The sequence below is a fragment of the Capsicum annuum genome, chromosome 1, assembly GCF_002878395.1.
Source record: "Capsicum annuum cultivar UCD-10X-F1 chromosome 1, UCD10Xv1.1, whole genome shotgun sequence".
Taxonomy (NCBI): Eukaryota; Viridiplantae; Streptophyta; class Magnoliopsida; order Solanales; family Solanaceae; genus Capsicum; species Capsicum annuum.
The window spans coordinates 19,159,580-19,177,414 of record NC_061111.1 but is presented as its reverse complement, the minus strand read 5'-3'; the positions used below and the strand labels follow the sequence as shown (position 1 = coordinate 19,177,414).

Genomic DNA, 17,835 nt, shown 5'->3' with positions numbered 1-17,835 from the left:
AAACACATCAATAATTTTTTTAGAGTTTCAGCACTTTTACCCAAATACATAACTATTTATTTTTAAAATAAGTTCAGCATTTGCTTTCAAAAACACTTTTAAATTTTTTTTTAAAAGTCACTTTTTTTCAGCCTATCCAAATGGACTCTATGTAAGGTGAAGCTTCTAAGGCTCTTGCGTTTTGGTCTTTTCGAAATTCAGCACAGAAGCTTCGGTGCATTTTTTTTAAAATCAAATGTGTTTTATGTTTTTTCCATTTTAGTTGACCTTCTTTTTAAAAATATTTATTTTCTTGACGAAATCAAAAAATTTACCTTGATGAAATTAAGAAATTTTATTATATTCTTTCAATACTATTCTCATCATTAAATGACTAAATAAAGTGTACATATTCAAATTTATATTTTTAAAACATAATTAATAAGATTACAACAACAACAACAAACTCAGTGTATTCCCACAAAGTAGGGTCTTAAGAGGGTAAAATGTACACAGTTCATACCGCTATCTCGAAGAAGTAGAGAGACTGTTTTCAATAGAAAACATAATTAATAAGATTAATTTGATAAAATAAATTTCTAACATGAGAGTATCAAACCAAAATACTCCCTCAATTTCAAATTATTCGTTCTAAATTTTTTAATTTAATTTCTCATTTTACTTGTATTTTTTTATTAATCAAGACAATATAATTTTTTTCAATATATCCTTAGTAATTGATTATTCCTTGTTACTTACATTGAATTATCAAATTTTAAAAATATTGTAAAGATGTTGGTAATTTTATAATCCTAATTATCCATGCAAAAAGTAATATCAATATATAATAACTCTATAAATATTGAAATTACCAATATGATATAATTAATAGGGGTTGAATGACAAAGTTATATTACCCATTAATTATTTTTTTAATAATTATGCTATCTTAATTTGTGACAGAAAATTTGAGACGGAGGGAGTATAAATTAGAAAAAGAATCAATTTTTATTCCTTCAATTTCCTCCGTCAATGCATGCCCAATTCTTCTCTTTCTTCCATTAGTCCCAAAGATATCTCTCCTCTCTCTTCCCAAATTCCCCCCAAATCCCCCCAAAATTCTAGGGTTTTCATATTCAATCCTTTGTTGAATTTTGGATCGGTACTTTCTTTTAGCTCTCTTTTTGTGTAGAAGTTCCGATTGTTGGGTTTTATTGGGGGTAATTTTGGGGGAATTCGAATTTGTATTAAGAGAAAAAGAGAGAGATGAGTTTTCAAGATCTTGAAGCGGGTCGACCATTGGGGCCCCGAAAGGGCTATTTGAATGGGAAACAAGACCCGACTCAAGCTGTAGCTTCTGGAATATTCCAGATTAATACTGCTGTTTCCACGTTTCAAAGGCTGGTCAATACACTTGGAACTCCCAAAGATACACCTGAGCTACGTGAGAAGTTGTAAGCTATCCAAATTTTGACTTGAATTGTAATGAATTTAAGTTAATACCTTTTTTGTTGTAAAATAGTTGTCATGTTTCATTCTCTCGAGTCAGTTTGACTAATTTTAAAAGCTAAATTATGTTAGATCGATTTCATATTTGAAAATTAAAATTTAGATATTGAAAAATTATACTGGAATTTGGAAGTGCAATAATTTTGGCCTAATTGTAATAATTTGAAGTTAATACTCCCTTCGTTCTAAAATAGTTGTCACATTTTGCTTCATGAGAGTTAGTTTGACCAATTTTTAGAGCTAAACTAGATTAGATTAATTTGATATATGGAAAGTACTATAAGTTGCAATTTTAAATTAAAATTTAGATGTTCAAAAGCAATACGGAAAGTACTATATGAGTTGCAATTGTAAATTAAATTTAGATATTCAAAAGCTATACGGAAAGTAATATATGAGTTGCAGTTGTTCTCATATTAATATGATGAAAAAAATAATCTTAAAATGTTAATCGGAGTTCATATCGTTTGACTCTCAAAGAGGAAATTGTGGCAAGTATTTTGGAATAGAGGGAGTAGTATGTTTGGAAATTCTGCCGTTTGTTATAAAATTGGAATTGCATGCATTACATGTTGTTTGATGTTTATGCTGATTTTTGTGGACTTAATGTATTTTCAATTGATGGATTGAATTTGAGACAAGTTTATAACTTTTGTGGTGATTGAGCTTTGAGGTTGTACAGTAGCAATTGTCGTTTCCTGAGATAAACCTGGTCGACCGATATTGTTTAATGGTACTTTTTTGTTTGGTGATTACATCTTTAACTGTCAATTCTTGAATTCATAACTCATTGTATCTGTTTTCGTGCGTACACGCAGAGTCAGAGAGGGCATTATAAATCAAAATTTTAGTTATCTTTTGAATGCTTTGATATATAGAAAATTAGTAAGCTTGGGAAACATTATTAATCAAAATTTTAAAAACCATTTTCAGGGTTTTTGTCCATCTTTACTTTGTCCGGATGACTGGAAGAATATGTTGTTCAATATATATTTCTGATGAATTATAAAACATGTTTTTACGCTAAATATATGCATAAGTGGGAAGAAGTATGAACTTTAGGTTCATGTGCCTTTTAGAGGGTCAAATAAGGCTTTGCTAGACTCCTTAGTTAATCTGGAATTGGTTTAAAGAAGGCGTTAACTAGTTTTACTTTTCAAAAAAGGGGATTTACTAGTTGTATGGTGTGCTCAGATTTTTGTACGACAAAATTTTTTAAATTGCTTCGACCTTACTATGTCTGATATTGAAACTTCTCTCAGTGTGTGTGCACGGTGCTTATTGTGCAATAATCTACAAAATAGCATTCAAGTTGTTGCGTGAGTTCTTCTAGGGTGACTCAAAAGAGGTTTTCCTATCAAATGCCTCTAGAACAGGACTGTTGAATGCTGTATCACTCATCCCATGTGAAAATTAAATAGAATTGGCGATGGTTCACCGCAAAAAAAGCAGGGTGTTGTGAGGAGAAATGCGATATGTGACCATCATGAATCAGAATTTGGCATTTATGTTTTAAACATTACCCGAGCTAATTCTATAGTTGATGCAACATCTCCAGTTTAATTTCTGTTTTTCAGCTTGGTGCTGTAATAATGAGATTGTATTCTGTTTCAGTTAGCCAATAGATGGATTTGCTGTTATCTTATACCAGTTAATAGTACCGATTAATATTGGATTTAAAAGCTTGATATCGTTGGGGCTTATACTAACTTTCTCAAGTACAGGCACAAGACGAGGGTGCACATTGGGCAGTTAGTGAAAGATACATCTGCAAAACTTAAGCAAGCCAGCGAAACAGATCATCGCGTCGAAGTCAGTGTAAGTATTTAGAGCTCAACTATTTCCTCTTCTCCCTGTTTTGGTCTTTGTCAGTGTGGACTTCCATGATATATATATTTTGCCGAATGCACATGTTCTTTTATCTTCTGTCCTCACTATATATATGGGGTTCTCATTTTGTTTGATTAGCCTTATTTGTACTTCTTGTTCTTAGCTCTAACTTTTCTCTTTCACTTTTAACTATAAAATCCTGCTTTCTGCTATCAGGCTAGCAAGAAAATAACAGATGCTAAACTCGCTAAAGATTTTCAAGCAGTATTGAAGGAGTTTCAAAAGGCTCAGAGGCTTGCAGCCGAGAGAGAGACAGCATATACACCTTTTGTTGCTCAAGCAGTTCTTCCTTCTAGGTAAGTTTTTCCTGGTGGTACTTTATTATATGAAATTTCTATCAGCTTTTTAAAAATATGAACTGTTTTTTTTGGAAACGTGAGTTATCAACACATGAAGTACATATAGTAACACCGCTAGGACTATTTGTCTGGTGGTAACAAAGCAACACGGGATGTGTGTCACATACGAAAGCCTGGTATATAAGCGAATAAGGGTAGAGGGGTGGGTGCACTATTCACCAAGTTTCGAACCTTGCACCATAGGTTCTTGGGGATTTCTTTTTTAAGAAAGAAATAGATATAAGCAAGTGCTGCTGCAGAGCAGACTGCTGGAGTTATAAATTCATAGTCCCTTTAGTTTATAATCTCAAGTGAAATGTTTTGTCTTCAATTTCACTAATACCTCTCAGTTTTGGTTTGGTCATCTTTTGGTAAACAGTTATAAAGCCAGTGAGATAGATGTTTCTACGGAAAAGAGTCAAGAACAGCGGGCTCTCCTTGTTGAATCAAGAAGGTCAGTTAGCTGATCATATCTTTGTACAGGTTTATTATTAATCTTTTGTGATTGTTTGTGAGATTGTTAAGATCATAATTATCAAGTTCAGCTGTGCATTATATTTTATAGATACCATGATGATTCGATTAATTGAAAACTGTTGCAAGCAAGACTTAGTGTCAATCATATGAGGAAATGAATTGACCTATGGATTTGGATCCAAGATAACTGCTGGGTAGAGTAAATTAGATGCAGGTTCTTTTGTTTTTGTGCAAGTTGCAAACTTTTAGCAACTTTTATAGTGTTGTACTTTTAGCAAGTGGTGTAAACAGTTGCAAAATTTTGCTAGTTGTAGTACCATGTGAAGAAAATGTCCAGGAGAATGTGTTATTGATGAGTAACCCGACTTGCTGTTTGTTCACTGCCTAAGTCATTTGGTTAAAGCAAACTGTTATTTAGTTGTCCAATATTTTGGTATCTTCTCAACTGTGAATCAGGAGTGGAGCAACTGCTATAGTTTTCTGAAATTACGAGGTTGAACTTTGCGTTAATCTTTTAGACATTCATAAAATGCGAAGGAAAATAATTGCTGTATTAATGGAAGGGGCATCAGAGGATGGTGAATTTTAGACCACTCTTAATTTGGGCAGATTTTTAAAAGCAAAAGCGCACAGAGGAAAAAAAGAGCTTTGGGGATTTTAGCGAGAGTAGACAAAGAAGCAAAACCGCATACTTCTTCGAAATAAACCACACAATTAACATAAAATGCTCCACTCTTTCCATTTTGGGGTATCCCAGAAGGTTTGTCATAATTTCTTTCTATGCAATTTCACGACATTTGAATGCAACTATTCAAGTTTTGAAATGTGCTATGATGTTTTCTTTTTTAAACTACCTTTGAAGCGTTAATTTAATATTTTCATCTGTCACCGATGTAATATTAGCCATTAACATCTAAAATTGTATGCGGTCAAATATTCTCGTATAAGTGTGACAAATAGTACAAAATTTTGCTAACATATATGAATTTAATAAGACATGAAAATTGCAATCAACAGTCCTAGTTTCTATATACAGCGACGACAATACGACTTTGAACAATTAAATTTAAAGAGCATGTATATGCAATTCTGATAAGCCTTGGGTGAAGTAATTTCAAATGCAAATTGATTTTCATTCTGAATTAATCAACCATAGAAAGAAGTTAAATTGTAGCATTTTCAATTTTGCTAATAATTATACTAACATTTGGCTTCAAATGCACGTGTCTTGGTACTGTGTCATCTTCAATGATATATTTTATTGATATAATATTTCTGACAAGAAAAAGAGAGAATAATGTTTGACAGCAAGGAGACAGCAGAAAAGAAGCCTAAAGGCAGAATTCATAGAAGAAGATGCTTTACACCAAAGAACGAGATAATTATCTCAAAACAAGAAAAAATTAAATTACTAAACGCGGGGAAACAGTAGAAGAAAATTTGCAGTAGCTAGTATTTTTTTTTATTTTTTTTGATAAAGAAGTTACTATAACTAGAATAGTAGAATTCATATTGCACAAGCCTACTATTTCTTCTCCTTTCTCTTTATCCTATTCATATTTTTAAGTCAATCAAATTCTCGCCCACTCTCTCCTTGTTCAAAGAGTGTGCTTCTTCGAAGTCACGCTGCTTAACCTGTGCGAAAGTGATAACCATTGTTGGGCAATGATTTTTACTAAAGCTGAATATAGTGCTGGCGTGGATATTGGATTAATGAAGTTACATATCGGAGCTTCCTTAGTTGGTCATATGCTGAAGTCATATTTTGTTGAGCTCAGATGCATTAGATGGAGCTATTTTTGTGGTGCTGTGATCCAAGAATAGCGGTGTTGCCTCTTCAGAAGATGTATCTCCTTTTCTTCCTATATTTAGTAACCTTATATTCTATTGTGCTGCAGACAGGAGGTTTTACTTTTGGATAACGAGATTGCCTTTAATGAAGCAATTATCGAAGAAAGAGAACAGGGAATACAAGAAATACAGCAACAAATTGGTGAAGTAAATGAAATTTTCAAGGACCTTGCTGTGCTTGTTCATGAGCAAGGAGCTATGATTGGTAGGTCACTCTGTTTTGTGTTAGTATAATAATTTCCATATTGAATGTCCTTTGTATTTACAGTTCTGATTTATGCAGATGATATTGGTTCCAATGTTGAGAATGCCCATGCTGCGACTGCACAGGGAAGAGCGCAACTTGCTAAAGCTGCAAAGACCCAAAGATCAAATTCATCTCTGGTACTTCATCAAATTTGACCATTCATTTTGTTGATCATAGAACTCTATGACTGGTATGCTTAAGCATGCTCTGTGTTTAGGGGGAAGCCTTTTATTAGTTCTTTAAAACTTGTATGATGCGAAATCCACAGGATTAGTATCGGTTATAAACCTATTGGCTGAATTCAAAGCTTTAATAACATTATTGCTTAAATAGAAAAAAAGAAAAAAGTGAAAAAACAGCAAGACCATTTAGAAGTTGGTGACCAGAGCTTTACCTTTGGGCATATCATAATTTATTCCTTTTACATTTTAGAGTGTGTCTGGTGGAGTTGATAGAAGGTCCAAATTTGATTAACATACCACTATCACAAGTCTTCTCACTGGGCATAACGGACGAACAGTGGTGAGGTTTGGGTTCCATTTTTTTGGGCAGGATTCTTTGGGTGGTTTCGTTTTTAAATCACTCAACCTGTTCTATTTTCCCATGATCCTTCTATCAAATCCGGGAGAGAATGCATTCATATAGCTTTGTTTCTTTCCCTCCTAGTACAACTTTTAATTTTTATACTTTACATTCCTTACACTGAACAATTCTCTGTAAATGATTTCCCTAACTTATAATATTTTCTGCAGACTTGCTTACTCCTGGTGATTTTCGGAATCGTGCTCCTCATTGTGATCATAGTACTTGCAGCCTGAGCTGAAGATTACTGGAATATAGAGAAGGGCCCTGAACTCTGTTCAGATGCAGAAATGATTGCATTGATTTGGAAAAGGTGACTGTTGTGATTCGAGTTATTTCAGAAGGCACCTTGGAGTGTGGCTTGGTCGTCCCAATCCTTGGTTCTTCTAGTCGTAGTATAAAAGTTTAGTTAGGGAGGCGGGAGAGCAAAGGTTTCTGTTCAACTTGTAAACCTGGTGCTTTGGTTGCAAGATGTTTTGCTACCATGTAATGGCGGGTTCTGTCAGTAAAAAAATTATTCTTGTTTGGAGGGGTAATTGCAATTTCGGTACACTCTTGAACCAGTTGACATTTGACATTCATTCTTTGTTGATGCTCGTGTGTGTGAAGCTACCACTAATGTAATTTGTTGATTTGTTTGTCTTGCCTTGGTGGGCATATATTGTTGTATGGAGGTGTCCTGCTCCTCCTTTCTGCTAAAGCAACTTGATTCGCTTGTAATTTATGAGAAAACTTGAGTTCAAGAGTGTGGCCTAGCGGACAGTGAAGTTTGAGAAGAACCATGAGGTATCAGGTTTAGGTTTAAATCTCAACGGACAATGAATAGTTGAGGTGTGTTAAACTGATCATACCGTTGTTGCAAAAAGAAAAATCAGATAGAATTTGCTACTTAAGTTCACTCCTAGTGAGCTTTTTCCACTGTTGCTGGAAACTTTGCAGGTTGCACGAGATTATACACTTAAAGGTGGTTATCATGGTGTAAGATGTTAATGTATTTACTTCATGTATTCCGGCCTTCAAATTCCTGACTTTGAAGAATGTAACTTTGCTATCACAGAAATGTTGGTTTGTTGCATGTAAATAAAAATACAATACGTGCTCGATTTGGGTATGTAAGTGTTTGAGATGGAACTAAGGTTTGAGTAAAGTCAAGGAATCATCCTAAATACCAGGAATGAAATACATCCATTAATAAAGTCTTGGCTTCCAATTTTTGGCAACAACTCAAGAAAAATGTTCTGAAATTTGTTTTGTACTATGGTCTATTGCTATAGTTGGGAGCGGGTGGAGGTAGTGTTTCCTTTTCATGGAAATTAAAAGCAGCCAACACCCACGCAAACCCATAAAATCCAAGCATTTACATGGAGGTCAATTCAAAAATCACTCGTCTTGATGAGAGCTTCGTTTCTGTGTCTGCAAATTCTTCATCATAATAATTATGCCTTAATTCCAAGCAAGCAGGAATTGACTATACGAATCTTCACTAACCATGTCAGTATGAAAAAACGAGGCAAATTCAACTCTTGAGAAATAATCCGTCTCTAAGTTGCTGAGAGTGTGTCATGTTCAATGAAATCTTCAAACTTTGGGTCTACCAAATTGTCAAGTTTACTAGTAATATTTTGCAACATAGATATTTATCAAGACAAGGTGCTTGGTCCTGAAGAAGATGCGGAAAAAAGTAAATCTGGTGAATAATGAAAACAAATTAATGATTGCACGATTAAATCTGGTCTAAGTTTTCTTGGCAACACCAATCTGTTTACAGTTTTCTGTAAATTCGAATATTACTAGCTGATTTTCGAACTGCATGTATCGGGAAATAATTGCACATCTTAGCTTGAACATTAAGACATTTAATAGTTCAAACATATAGTCTATTACTGCTGAATGATATTAAGTCCAGCCAATATTGAACACCATATTTCTGCAAGTTGTTTAGCTGAGGAGCTGCATCATCAAGTAATAATTTCCATGTGAGGCAGCAGCTGATATATAATTGTATATGAAGCAGTGGGGTTATTTTTGTAAAGCTTACATCTCCCACATCGTAATGAGACGATAGCTAATGCGCAGACAGCCGATAGCTACTATATAAATGGATGCCTGTTAAGTTGTAAAAACATACCTTTCTCGGCCTTTTGGCTAAGATCAAGTGTAGTATCTGTTCTTATCAGTTTAATATCTGATATGTGGGCCATTGGTCCACATGATATTAACTCAATTTTTTGAGGGGGAAGGTCCATCAGGAGGATAGCTTGCTATCCGGGCCCTCGTGTGTCGCTGAGGCGTTGCACTACAGTCCAGGTCTGGCGCACCCTACCAAATCTAGTCTAAGTTTATTCATCCAGCCACGCTATGTGTGCCCTCTGTTTGATGTCTACTCTTCAAGTGATATTTTAATTAAGCCAGTCATTTTCATTAAAAAATTTAACTATCAATTGTCTTGGTTTATTGTATATCTTCAAACAACACTTACACCTTAATCCCAAGGAAGCAGGAGTCTACTAAATTGATGATTGCATGATTAGCCTAGAGTTTTCTTGGCAGTACCTTTCTCGGCCTTTTGGCTAAGGTCAAGCGTAGTGTTTGCTCTTATCAATTTAATATTTGATATGCGTACTATTGGTTCACATGATGTTAACTTAATTTTTTAAGGGAAGGTCCGTCCATTGGGGTTGCTTGCTATCTAAGCCCTTGTGCGTCGTCTAGGCTTTGCACTACAGCCCAGGCCTGACTCACCCCATCAAATCTAAGTTCAAATGTTTTCATGTCAAACCCAATGTAATGGGCTCATCTGTATTGTTACTCGTTTTTACTGCTATTACACTCAGAGTCTGATCCAGAATTCGAACTCACCGGCTGCCAAGTAATTCAATCGGATTAGTTATCTTTTCGATCTACAGGATAATTAACAAATCAATCAACAATAATAAAATGACCAAACTTAAACTTTTAATAATATTACTAAATCATAATATCCATAATTCATTACAATTGCCCACAACGAGTTTTCATATTCTGAAAATGATCAACGATGACATCATTACTTACATTTTTAAATACATCACGCTCTATGTAACATACTAAACAATCATTTAAATATATCAATACTATTTCGCACTTCATTTTTTATGTGCTTCACGAAAGAGAATGTTCTCTCAACAGTTGCGGTAGCGACGGGTAAAACCAAAGTCAACTTCACAAGTAAATAAACAAGTGAATAAGTCTCTACAAGATTTGTCTCAACTAATGCGTTTGCCAAATCATATTTACCTCAACTAATGTTTCAAGACAGGTTGACAAGGCACTTTTTCAATATAATATTTCCTCACTTCATCTCGTATTCGAGGATCATAATCAGAAATAGATCTTCTTTCTCCCGGATCGACTTTAATTGAACCCAAATCGAGGTCAGTTATAAGACAAGAACGATTAACATTGACATTACTAGAACTTGATTGTGAATAATTAACCTTCTTGAAAAAATTCTCCATTTGAAATTTTCAATCACAAAACTAGAACACTTTCTCCTAAATCAAGTTATCAAGATACATAGATAATTTCAAATTTGGGTTTCTAGGCTCAAGAAAGAGAAACAAAATAATTTTTCATTATAACTTACGGAGAACAAACAAAGAGAGAGGGCAAGTAGCAGCAGCACCGTAGCGGCAGCAGGAAACCTCAAGAACAAGAGTTTCACTATGTTTTGATTTGAAATTTGGAAATAGTTTTTTTTTTTTTTTTAAATTTGGAAATAGGAATTTGGTTTTGCTTGGTATCAAGTATGCGTTGCAATTATTAACAAAGCCAGCTGGTGCCTTACTTTTTTAATGAAAAATTATTAACAAAAATGGTTTTAAAAAATAAATGCACCTTGGAGCTACAAAATCAGCTCTTTGCCACCCGCACTAGACAGTGTCTTGTTATTGTGGGTGTCAGACTTAATTTTTAACTAGATCTGTATATATATACAGCTATATATATAGAGTTTTCGTCGAAGTTTGCGGGTGGCGTGCCACCCCCACGGACCTTAGTAGATCCGCCCCTGATTACACTCAATAACAAACGGGCAAATCACATAACTATACAATGTAAGAGTCAATATCACAAAAACTACCACTACTTTTTAATTTACAAAATGTAACAAAAATTTACCAAAAGTAAAAAAAATAAAAATAGTTAAAATAGCATGATTTAAGGAGACAATTTAATGATTGATATTTTATCTATAAATTCCTCTACTTTATTTTTCAACTAATTTTTTTATAATAAAAAAAAATAAGATAACAAAAAAAAAAACACATTTATTTGATTTTTTTTTTATGTTTTTAAATTTAATTTATTTAATTCAATGAACATTAATTTTTAATACTTCTAAGAAAAAACATCATTAACGATAGTAAATTCTCCGATTAATTCAAACTACATCTTACACAAATTTCATACACCATACATTTATTAATACATCATAAAATTATTAATACACTTATTTCTATATCAATCAAACACCATAAAAATAGATCAATTTCTATACATTTTAGACATTATAAAATTACTGATATTATTATTATTATTGATACACCTATTTGTAAAGAGTTCAAACATTATAAAATTATTGATACACTAATTTTTAAGACACTTTAAAATAAAATTGATAATAGACCAATCTCTATTTAGTCCAGACACCATAAAATTATTAATATATCAATTTCTAACTGTTTCAAAAATCATAAAATTATTGATACATCAATTTTTATATAATTCAGACACCATAAAGCTGTTGATAATTTTTACAACATTCAGACATCAAAGCCGGTGATACACCAATTTCTATACAATTCATACATTAATTTCTATATAATTCATACATCATGATACGCCAATTTCTATATAATTCACGCACCATAAAATGAGACACCAATTTTTATACAATTTAGATACAAGCTGTTGATACACCAATTTCTATACAATTCATACATAATAGTACACCGATTTCTATATAATTCATGGAAAAGTAGAAGTAGATTTATAGACATTATTGCTTCAATTAATCCAAAGATGCCAAAGAGCAAACAGAAGAAAGTCGATCCAGTTACAGTGAGAGGGAGAGGGCGAATTGGAAGGGAAATATTGAATTTTTAACCCAATCAACCAATGATTATTCAAATAGTTCAGTTGGTTAATGTTTAACCCAATGTCAAGCCAATTTTATTTTTTTTAGCAATAAAGCAGAGAAAGATGATATGGGGGATGAATTGTTCTTCCAACTTGTAAACTGGGCAAAGAGGGTTGTCGGCAATATTTAGACGGGAAAGGTATTGCATGGTTATTGTTTTGAGAGTAACGCATGGGCTATCATCAATCTCACCCAATATCATCCAATCAGTTCTGTTGAGAAAACGCCAATGGCTGCAACTTTTGGGTATTAAAGAATAGGGATTTGGATATGAAATTTTCGAGAAAGAAGAATAATGTGAGAAAAGGATTAGAATTTTTAATATAAGATGACATCTAAATTGTTGATAGATTGTGTAAATAAAAGTTATATTTGGTAAATAAAAAATAATGCTAGTATGTTTTGTAATACAGTTTAATGGCACGTGCCACGTATGTGTAACTTTTGATTATTTAAAATTAGATGATTTTATCTGTTACAAAGATTTCTTAATAAAGTGTAAAATGTTCAAATCACTTGTCAAAGAGAGAAGCATCCATTTAAACAATATTTGTAGTATGATTATTTTGTTAATTTTTTTTATATTTAAAATCTTTGATTACTTAAAACTGTTAAAAAATTGGTAACTTTTTATATTTTTCTTGTTCTAATGCTTTCATATTTATTTTTAGATTTTTCAAATCTTCTTAAGATCATTTTTAGTTGATTTAGAATTCTTAAATCAATGAAAAAGGTTTTAATTGTCATTAATTTGGATGACTTGCAATAAGAAAATATTTTATCATAAATATTAAATTAATTTTCAACTTTATATATTAAAAAAATAATAAAAGAATAATTTTATCTAAAGGAGAGACTTTTAATGAAAGAAAAAAATTTAAATAATATTTCTCTATACATATAGAAAGAGAAAGACTTGATTCACCCAGCGTAGCAAGATTTTTTGTTTTAGCCCCACAATATAAATTTGTCAACTTGCTTTTGTATTGAATTGGGGTCGAGGCTATTCATTCTTTAACTGTATTCAAACAAGGAATAAACAAACAAAGTTGAAGAGAAAGTGAGAATGACATTGTCAAGTAGAACTTTAAACTTTGAAGTGTTTTTTACCATTTTACTACTTACCTCAAGTCTCAACACAACTATGAAGAACAAAAAGAGTAAAATTTTAAAAAAAATTAAGAAGTTCTAGGACGCGCTTAACTATGAACTTTCTTGTTTTTTCTTTTGAAATTATTTTTCTACACACACATATATATAAGCTTACTTGTCAAAACTTTGGGTCTCTATCATCCCTACAACAAAGATCAAGAAAAGCAATAAATAACCCCACTACAAGCTGTACTTCGTAAATATTAAAACTAAATTACAATCTAAAAAAAATAATGGAAGTGTAAATACAACAAATAATAACAAAAATAATTAATAGCATCAGAATAAAAATTACAACAAAATAATATGCTAAACAAAATATCAGAACAATACGATCAAACCTAACTTCTATACAAAAATTATTCAAAGCCCTACCGAACATTCGTTTACCACTTTTAAACTATAAGAAAATATATGATAATAGAGATATCATTAACCTCTACAAAATAATTCATCAAAGTCCAATCGAATATTCATCAAAACAATACGATAATCAAATATCGAAATAATACGATTAAAATTAACTTCTATACAAAAATTACTCAACACCCGACTGAGCGTTCTTCTACTATTGTAAACGACAAGAAAAATAATATGATAATAGAAATATCATTAAACTTAACCTTTACGGAATAATTCCTCAGAGTTTCATCCACCACCTGTATTAAGCAAGAAAAGCAACAAATGGTAATAGAAGAAAAATTAAACTACAACAAATAAATATTAGCTAATTAAACTTAACTTTTATGCAATTTTTTTTTTATCAAAGTCCGGCCAGATATTCTTCGTCTATATATATAGACTGCCACCAAAATTCATAAACTCAACAAATTATGATAATTAAATTGAACTTTACTGAAAATTAACATACAAAAAATATAACAAATTTTGCATAAATAAGCTAAAGGAAAAGAGAATTAAACGAAATTTTAAAAAGAAAACTAAGGAACAGACTAAGTATGGCAAATTTGAACTTTTACATAGGCAAACTTAAGAAAAAGAGAGAATTTTTTTTTTTATACGGCTTTACTATATCTAAACATAATAATTTATAAATAGAAGAAAACTAACCTAATTAAACTTGGCCCCTTTTTTGTCGGTATTAGCTTTTTAAATTGACTAGAAAAAGTGCATTCTTTATCGGTTTAAACTCGTTTAATTTTTTGGGTGCAAAATATTTGGTAATAAATATTACGATCTTAATTATGTAATTGATTTTTAAATTATTAAATAGTAAAAAAAAAGTAAAAAATGATTTTATCTATTGCGGGTTGTTTTAATGAAGGGGAAAAAGTTCAAATCACTTTTTTAAAGTTCTTCACATTTTTAATATATTATAAATATAAATATAGATTTACTCTTAAGTTGTATATTTATGTGATTTTTCTATGACAAAAACTACAATTTGTGTTCAGTGTATTACAGTAATATTTACTATTTATGATTATGATATGACTATTCGATAAAAATTACAACTCTCTATATTTGAATATAATTTAATATAGATTACTTATGCACTCATTTAATCTAGATTTCTTATGATTAAAGCACATTTTTCAAGATTTATATATTACTATCTTGTACCATCTTGCTCAATATTTATATTAGTATTTATAAAAGGAAAATCTTGAAGTAAAATTTACGAATAGGTGATTTGGAATTAATAATTTAACAAGTTGAATAAAGAGCACACATTTAGATCCAAATTAGGGAAAATACTTACGTTCTAAATTAAAACTAATACTTGTAAGTATCATACAAGACTCCCTAATACTTTTTCATAGCTAATTAATTAAATCTAATACTTGTAAGTATCATACAAGGAATTTCCAAAGACCAATGTCCTCCAATCACATTAGGTTTAAAGAGTGTAGCAGACGTTTTAAAATCGAATTCAAACACTTTATTAAGTCTATCAAAAAAAAGTTTTTTTTGAGATGAGTTCCAAAGCGGTGATTTATACAACTAAAATGCAGCGCCTTTGCCGCAATTAAAAAACTATAATAAGTTAATAGAGTGATTGATAAAACAAAGTGATGAAAACATGTGCATACGATTGTTACTTATTTGAAATTTCCTCCATAAATGAAAGAGTTGCACAAAATATTGAACTCTTAGACATCACAACTTAAGATTCAATAATAAATTTTAATAAGAGATCTTAAATATATATACATATTCGTAAAAATGATAATAATTTAACGTTTTCTTTTCTATTCTTACTTACTACGTGTTCTTAATGTATTATTTTTAAAAGATACTAAACGTTAAACTTCACATAATAATATTATTAGCACTTGTAAAAGTAAGAATTAACTGTAATTAATAAAATATTAATCATTTATTTGCGATGCATTACTTTGGATGTTATTGTAAAAATTTTATTTAATATAAAGATTTGAGTTGTTTAATTCAAAATTTTAAAATATTTCTGATACAAAGTAGATGTTTTTTCTTTCTTGTTTTTTTTTTTCTTCAAAATTAAATTTTGTACCTTTCATCTTTTACAATCTTCAATATTATTTTAAGCAATATTAAAAATCATAAAATTCACAATTAAAATTTTTCGAGGCTTCAAAATTTTGAAAGTCCAAAACAAATGCTTTACTAGCTCGACCCTTGAGTCATCCGTGGAATTACCAATAAGTTGAAACATATCCAATACGCTTGAGAAACGAGGTGAAAACCAAACATACATGTCAAACAGATCACCCGAGCCAAATAACAACGGACTTAGTAGGGGTTGCAAACGGGCGGATCGAGTCGGATATGGGCGGGGTAAAAAATGGGTCATGTGAAAATGGATAAAAAATTACATGGCTTATCAAACATAAGTTTCTAATTATTTAGTTTAGCCTAAGTTTCGATTAATTACAATCCATAACCTCTCTTTCTAATTAAATACAATCCATAACCTCTCTCCTTTATTTCTCCCTAAATTTTATCTCCTTCTCTTTCTTTTTTTTTTCTTTTTCGACTTTTTTTCTTCTCTTTTTTTTTTTTCCTTTTTCCCATTTTTTTTCTTTTCTGTTATGAATGTATTTATATTATAGTGAACGTCTATCAAGAATATAGATAAGATCTATCAAGATCTAGTTGATATCTATCAGGATTTGAAATATCTATCTTTTAGTCAGAAACTAGGAGTATTTTTTCCTATAAATAGAGGGGCTTTGTTCATTGTGTCATCAATCTTATGATCTCTCATCCCTCAAGAGAAATAAAGAAGCCTCTCTCTTTATTTATTTTTATTCTTGTTTTATATTTCATAACACTTTATCAACACAATGCGCTAATTAAACGAGTAATTGGATAATAGTATGAAGTCGTGTAATATTTTCCGTTGGCTTCTTGACATTCCTACGTCCAAGTAACAAGTTCCAAAAATAAAGTTTGTGGCTTTATTAAGTTTATCTTATCATGTGGTCAAACACACGTAAAATAATACCATAATTCAACAAATTATACTTTCTCTAATATTTGGTTTACTTTTCAAAAGGTCCACTTATCTAAATTCGGTAGAAGAATTGAATTAATTATGACTATTTTTATTATACAACAGAATGTTGATTGAGTCTTACTTTTTCAATCATGAACAATTAGTTTGAGTATTATTAAGTTTGTGTATATATATTGTTCACAAAGTATCGAAATTTTGTGTGTCACGAGACTCTCTAACAAACAAGGAAAAATAATTGGTTTGAAATCATTTATGTTATAAATTTATTCCCCAAGAACAATATTAGCAAAAGGGATGATAATATGTTGGGTTTAAGTCCCGTCGATTTATGCCTAAGACGCCTTTATATGGGTAAGATGTTGAGTTTGAATATCAATTCACCATATTGATGATATTATGACGGCTAAGGCAAAATAATGTGTTTTTGATGAAAAGTCAAGAAACTTGTCCATTGAATATGCTCTATTCCATGAAATGAATGTGGTAGCAATATATGATATATGTCTCGATTTGCGTAGCAATATCATGTATAAGCTATCAGAATTTGATAAGCTTAAGGCACGCTTATGTTCTATTCCTGGGAAATGAGAAACTTATTAATGCAAACGTACACTTGATTGTGATGGTATCACAACTTACCTTCGAATAAGGCAGAATAACTGAGAAGATTTATTTTCAAATTTGCTTCTGAAGTAGTAAATCTGAAATTTATTCATGTAATAGTAAATCTGAAATTTACTAAAACAAAAGCACATATCATGGTGAACCTGGAGTTTACTAGATTAAAAGTTCATAAATTGACATGAACGATTGCGAAATCCCAAAGATGTGCAGAGTATTGAACATATATTAAAGAATTAGAAAATTCTTCATTATTTTTAATGTTGCTTGTTCTCATGATAAGTTGGTTAGACCAACTAATGTTGGGATTGGATCCCTTAAAATCTGAAAAGTATAAAAGGTGAATAAGGGCTCATTCACCCATCATGTGATCTATTAAGATGCATTAAAATAAGATGACCATATGTACATTTATTTTCAACCTACAGCTTGACATTCATAAAGTTGCTTGCTCAACAAAACTGAGTTAAGAACATAACTTTCTTTGATGATGATAGTTTGACATTGAATGCGTTCAATAAATAGTTAAACCATTGCTAATGAGAACAAA

General features: G+C 31.2%; 1 protein-coding gene and 2 non-coding genes across 3 annotated transcripts; all 3 read left to right on the top strand.

Annotated features, from left to right (window-relative positions):
- The first annotated feature begins 998 nt into the window (after window positions 1–998).
- LOC107853199 (syntaxin-22) lies at window positions 999–7,616 on the top strand. The gene is given in 8 exon segments (XM_016698202.2): window positions 999–1,433; window positions 3,213–3,306; window positions 3,535–3,674; window positions 4,096–4,170; window positions 6,092–6,249; window positions 6,328–6,428; window positions 7,044–7,050; window positions 7,053–7,616. Coding segments are annotated over 8 exon segments (825 nt in total). The 5' UTR covers window positions 999–1,245; the 3' UTR covers window positions 7,115–7,616.
- A 1,381-nt stretch (window positions 7,617–8,997) lies between these two features.
- On the top strand, window positions 8,998–9,196 carry LOC124892344. Its single transcript, XR_007050203.1, has one exon. It is a non-coding gene; the product is annotated as a U2 spliceosomal RNA (small nuclear RNA).
- Window positions 9,197–9,422: 226 nt separating this feature from the next.
- On the top strand, window positions 9,423–9,620 carry LOC124892410. The gene has a single exon (XR_007050230.1). It is a non-coding gene; the product is annotated as a U2 spliceosomal RNA (small nuclear RNA).
- Window positions 9,621–17,835: the final 8,215 nt, after the last annotated feature.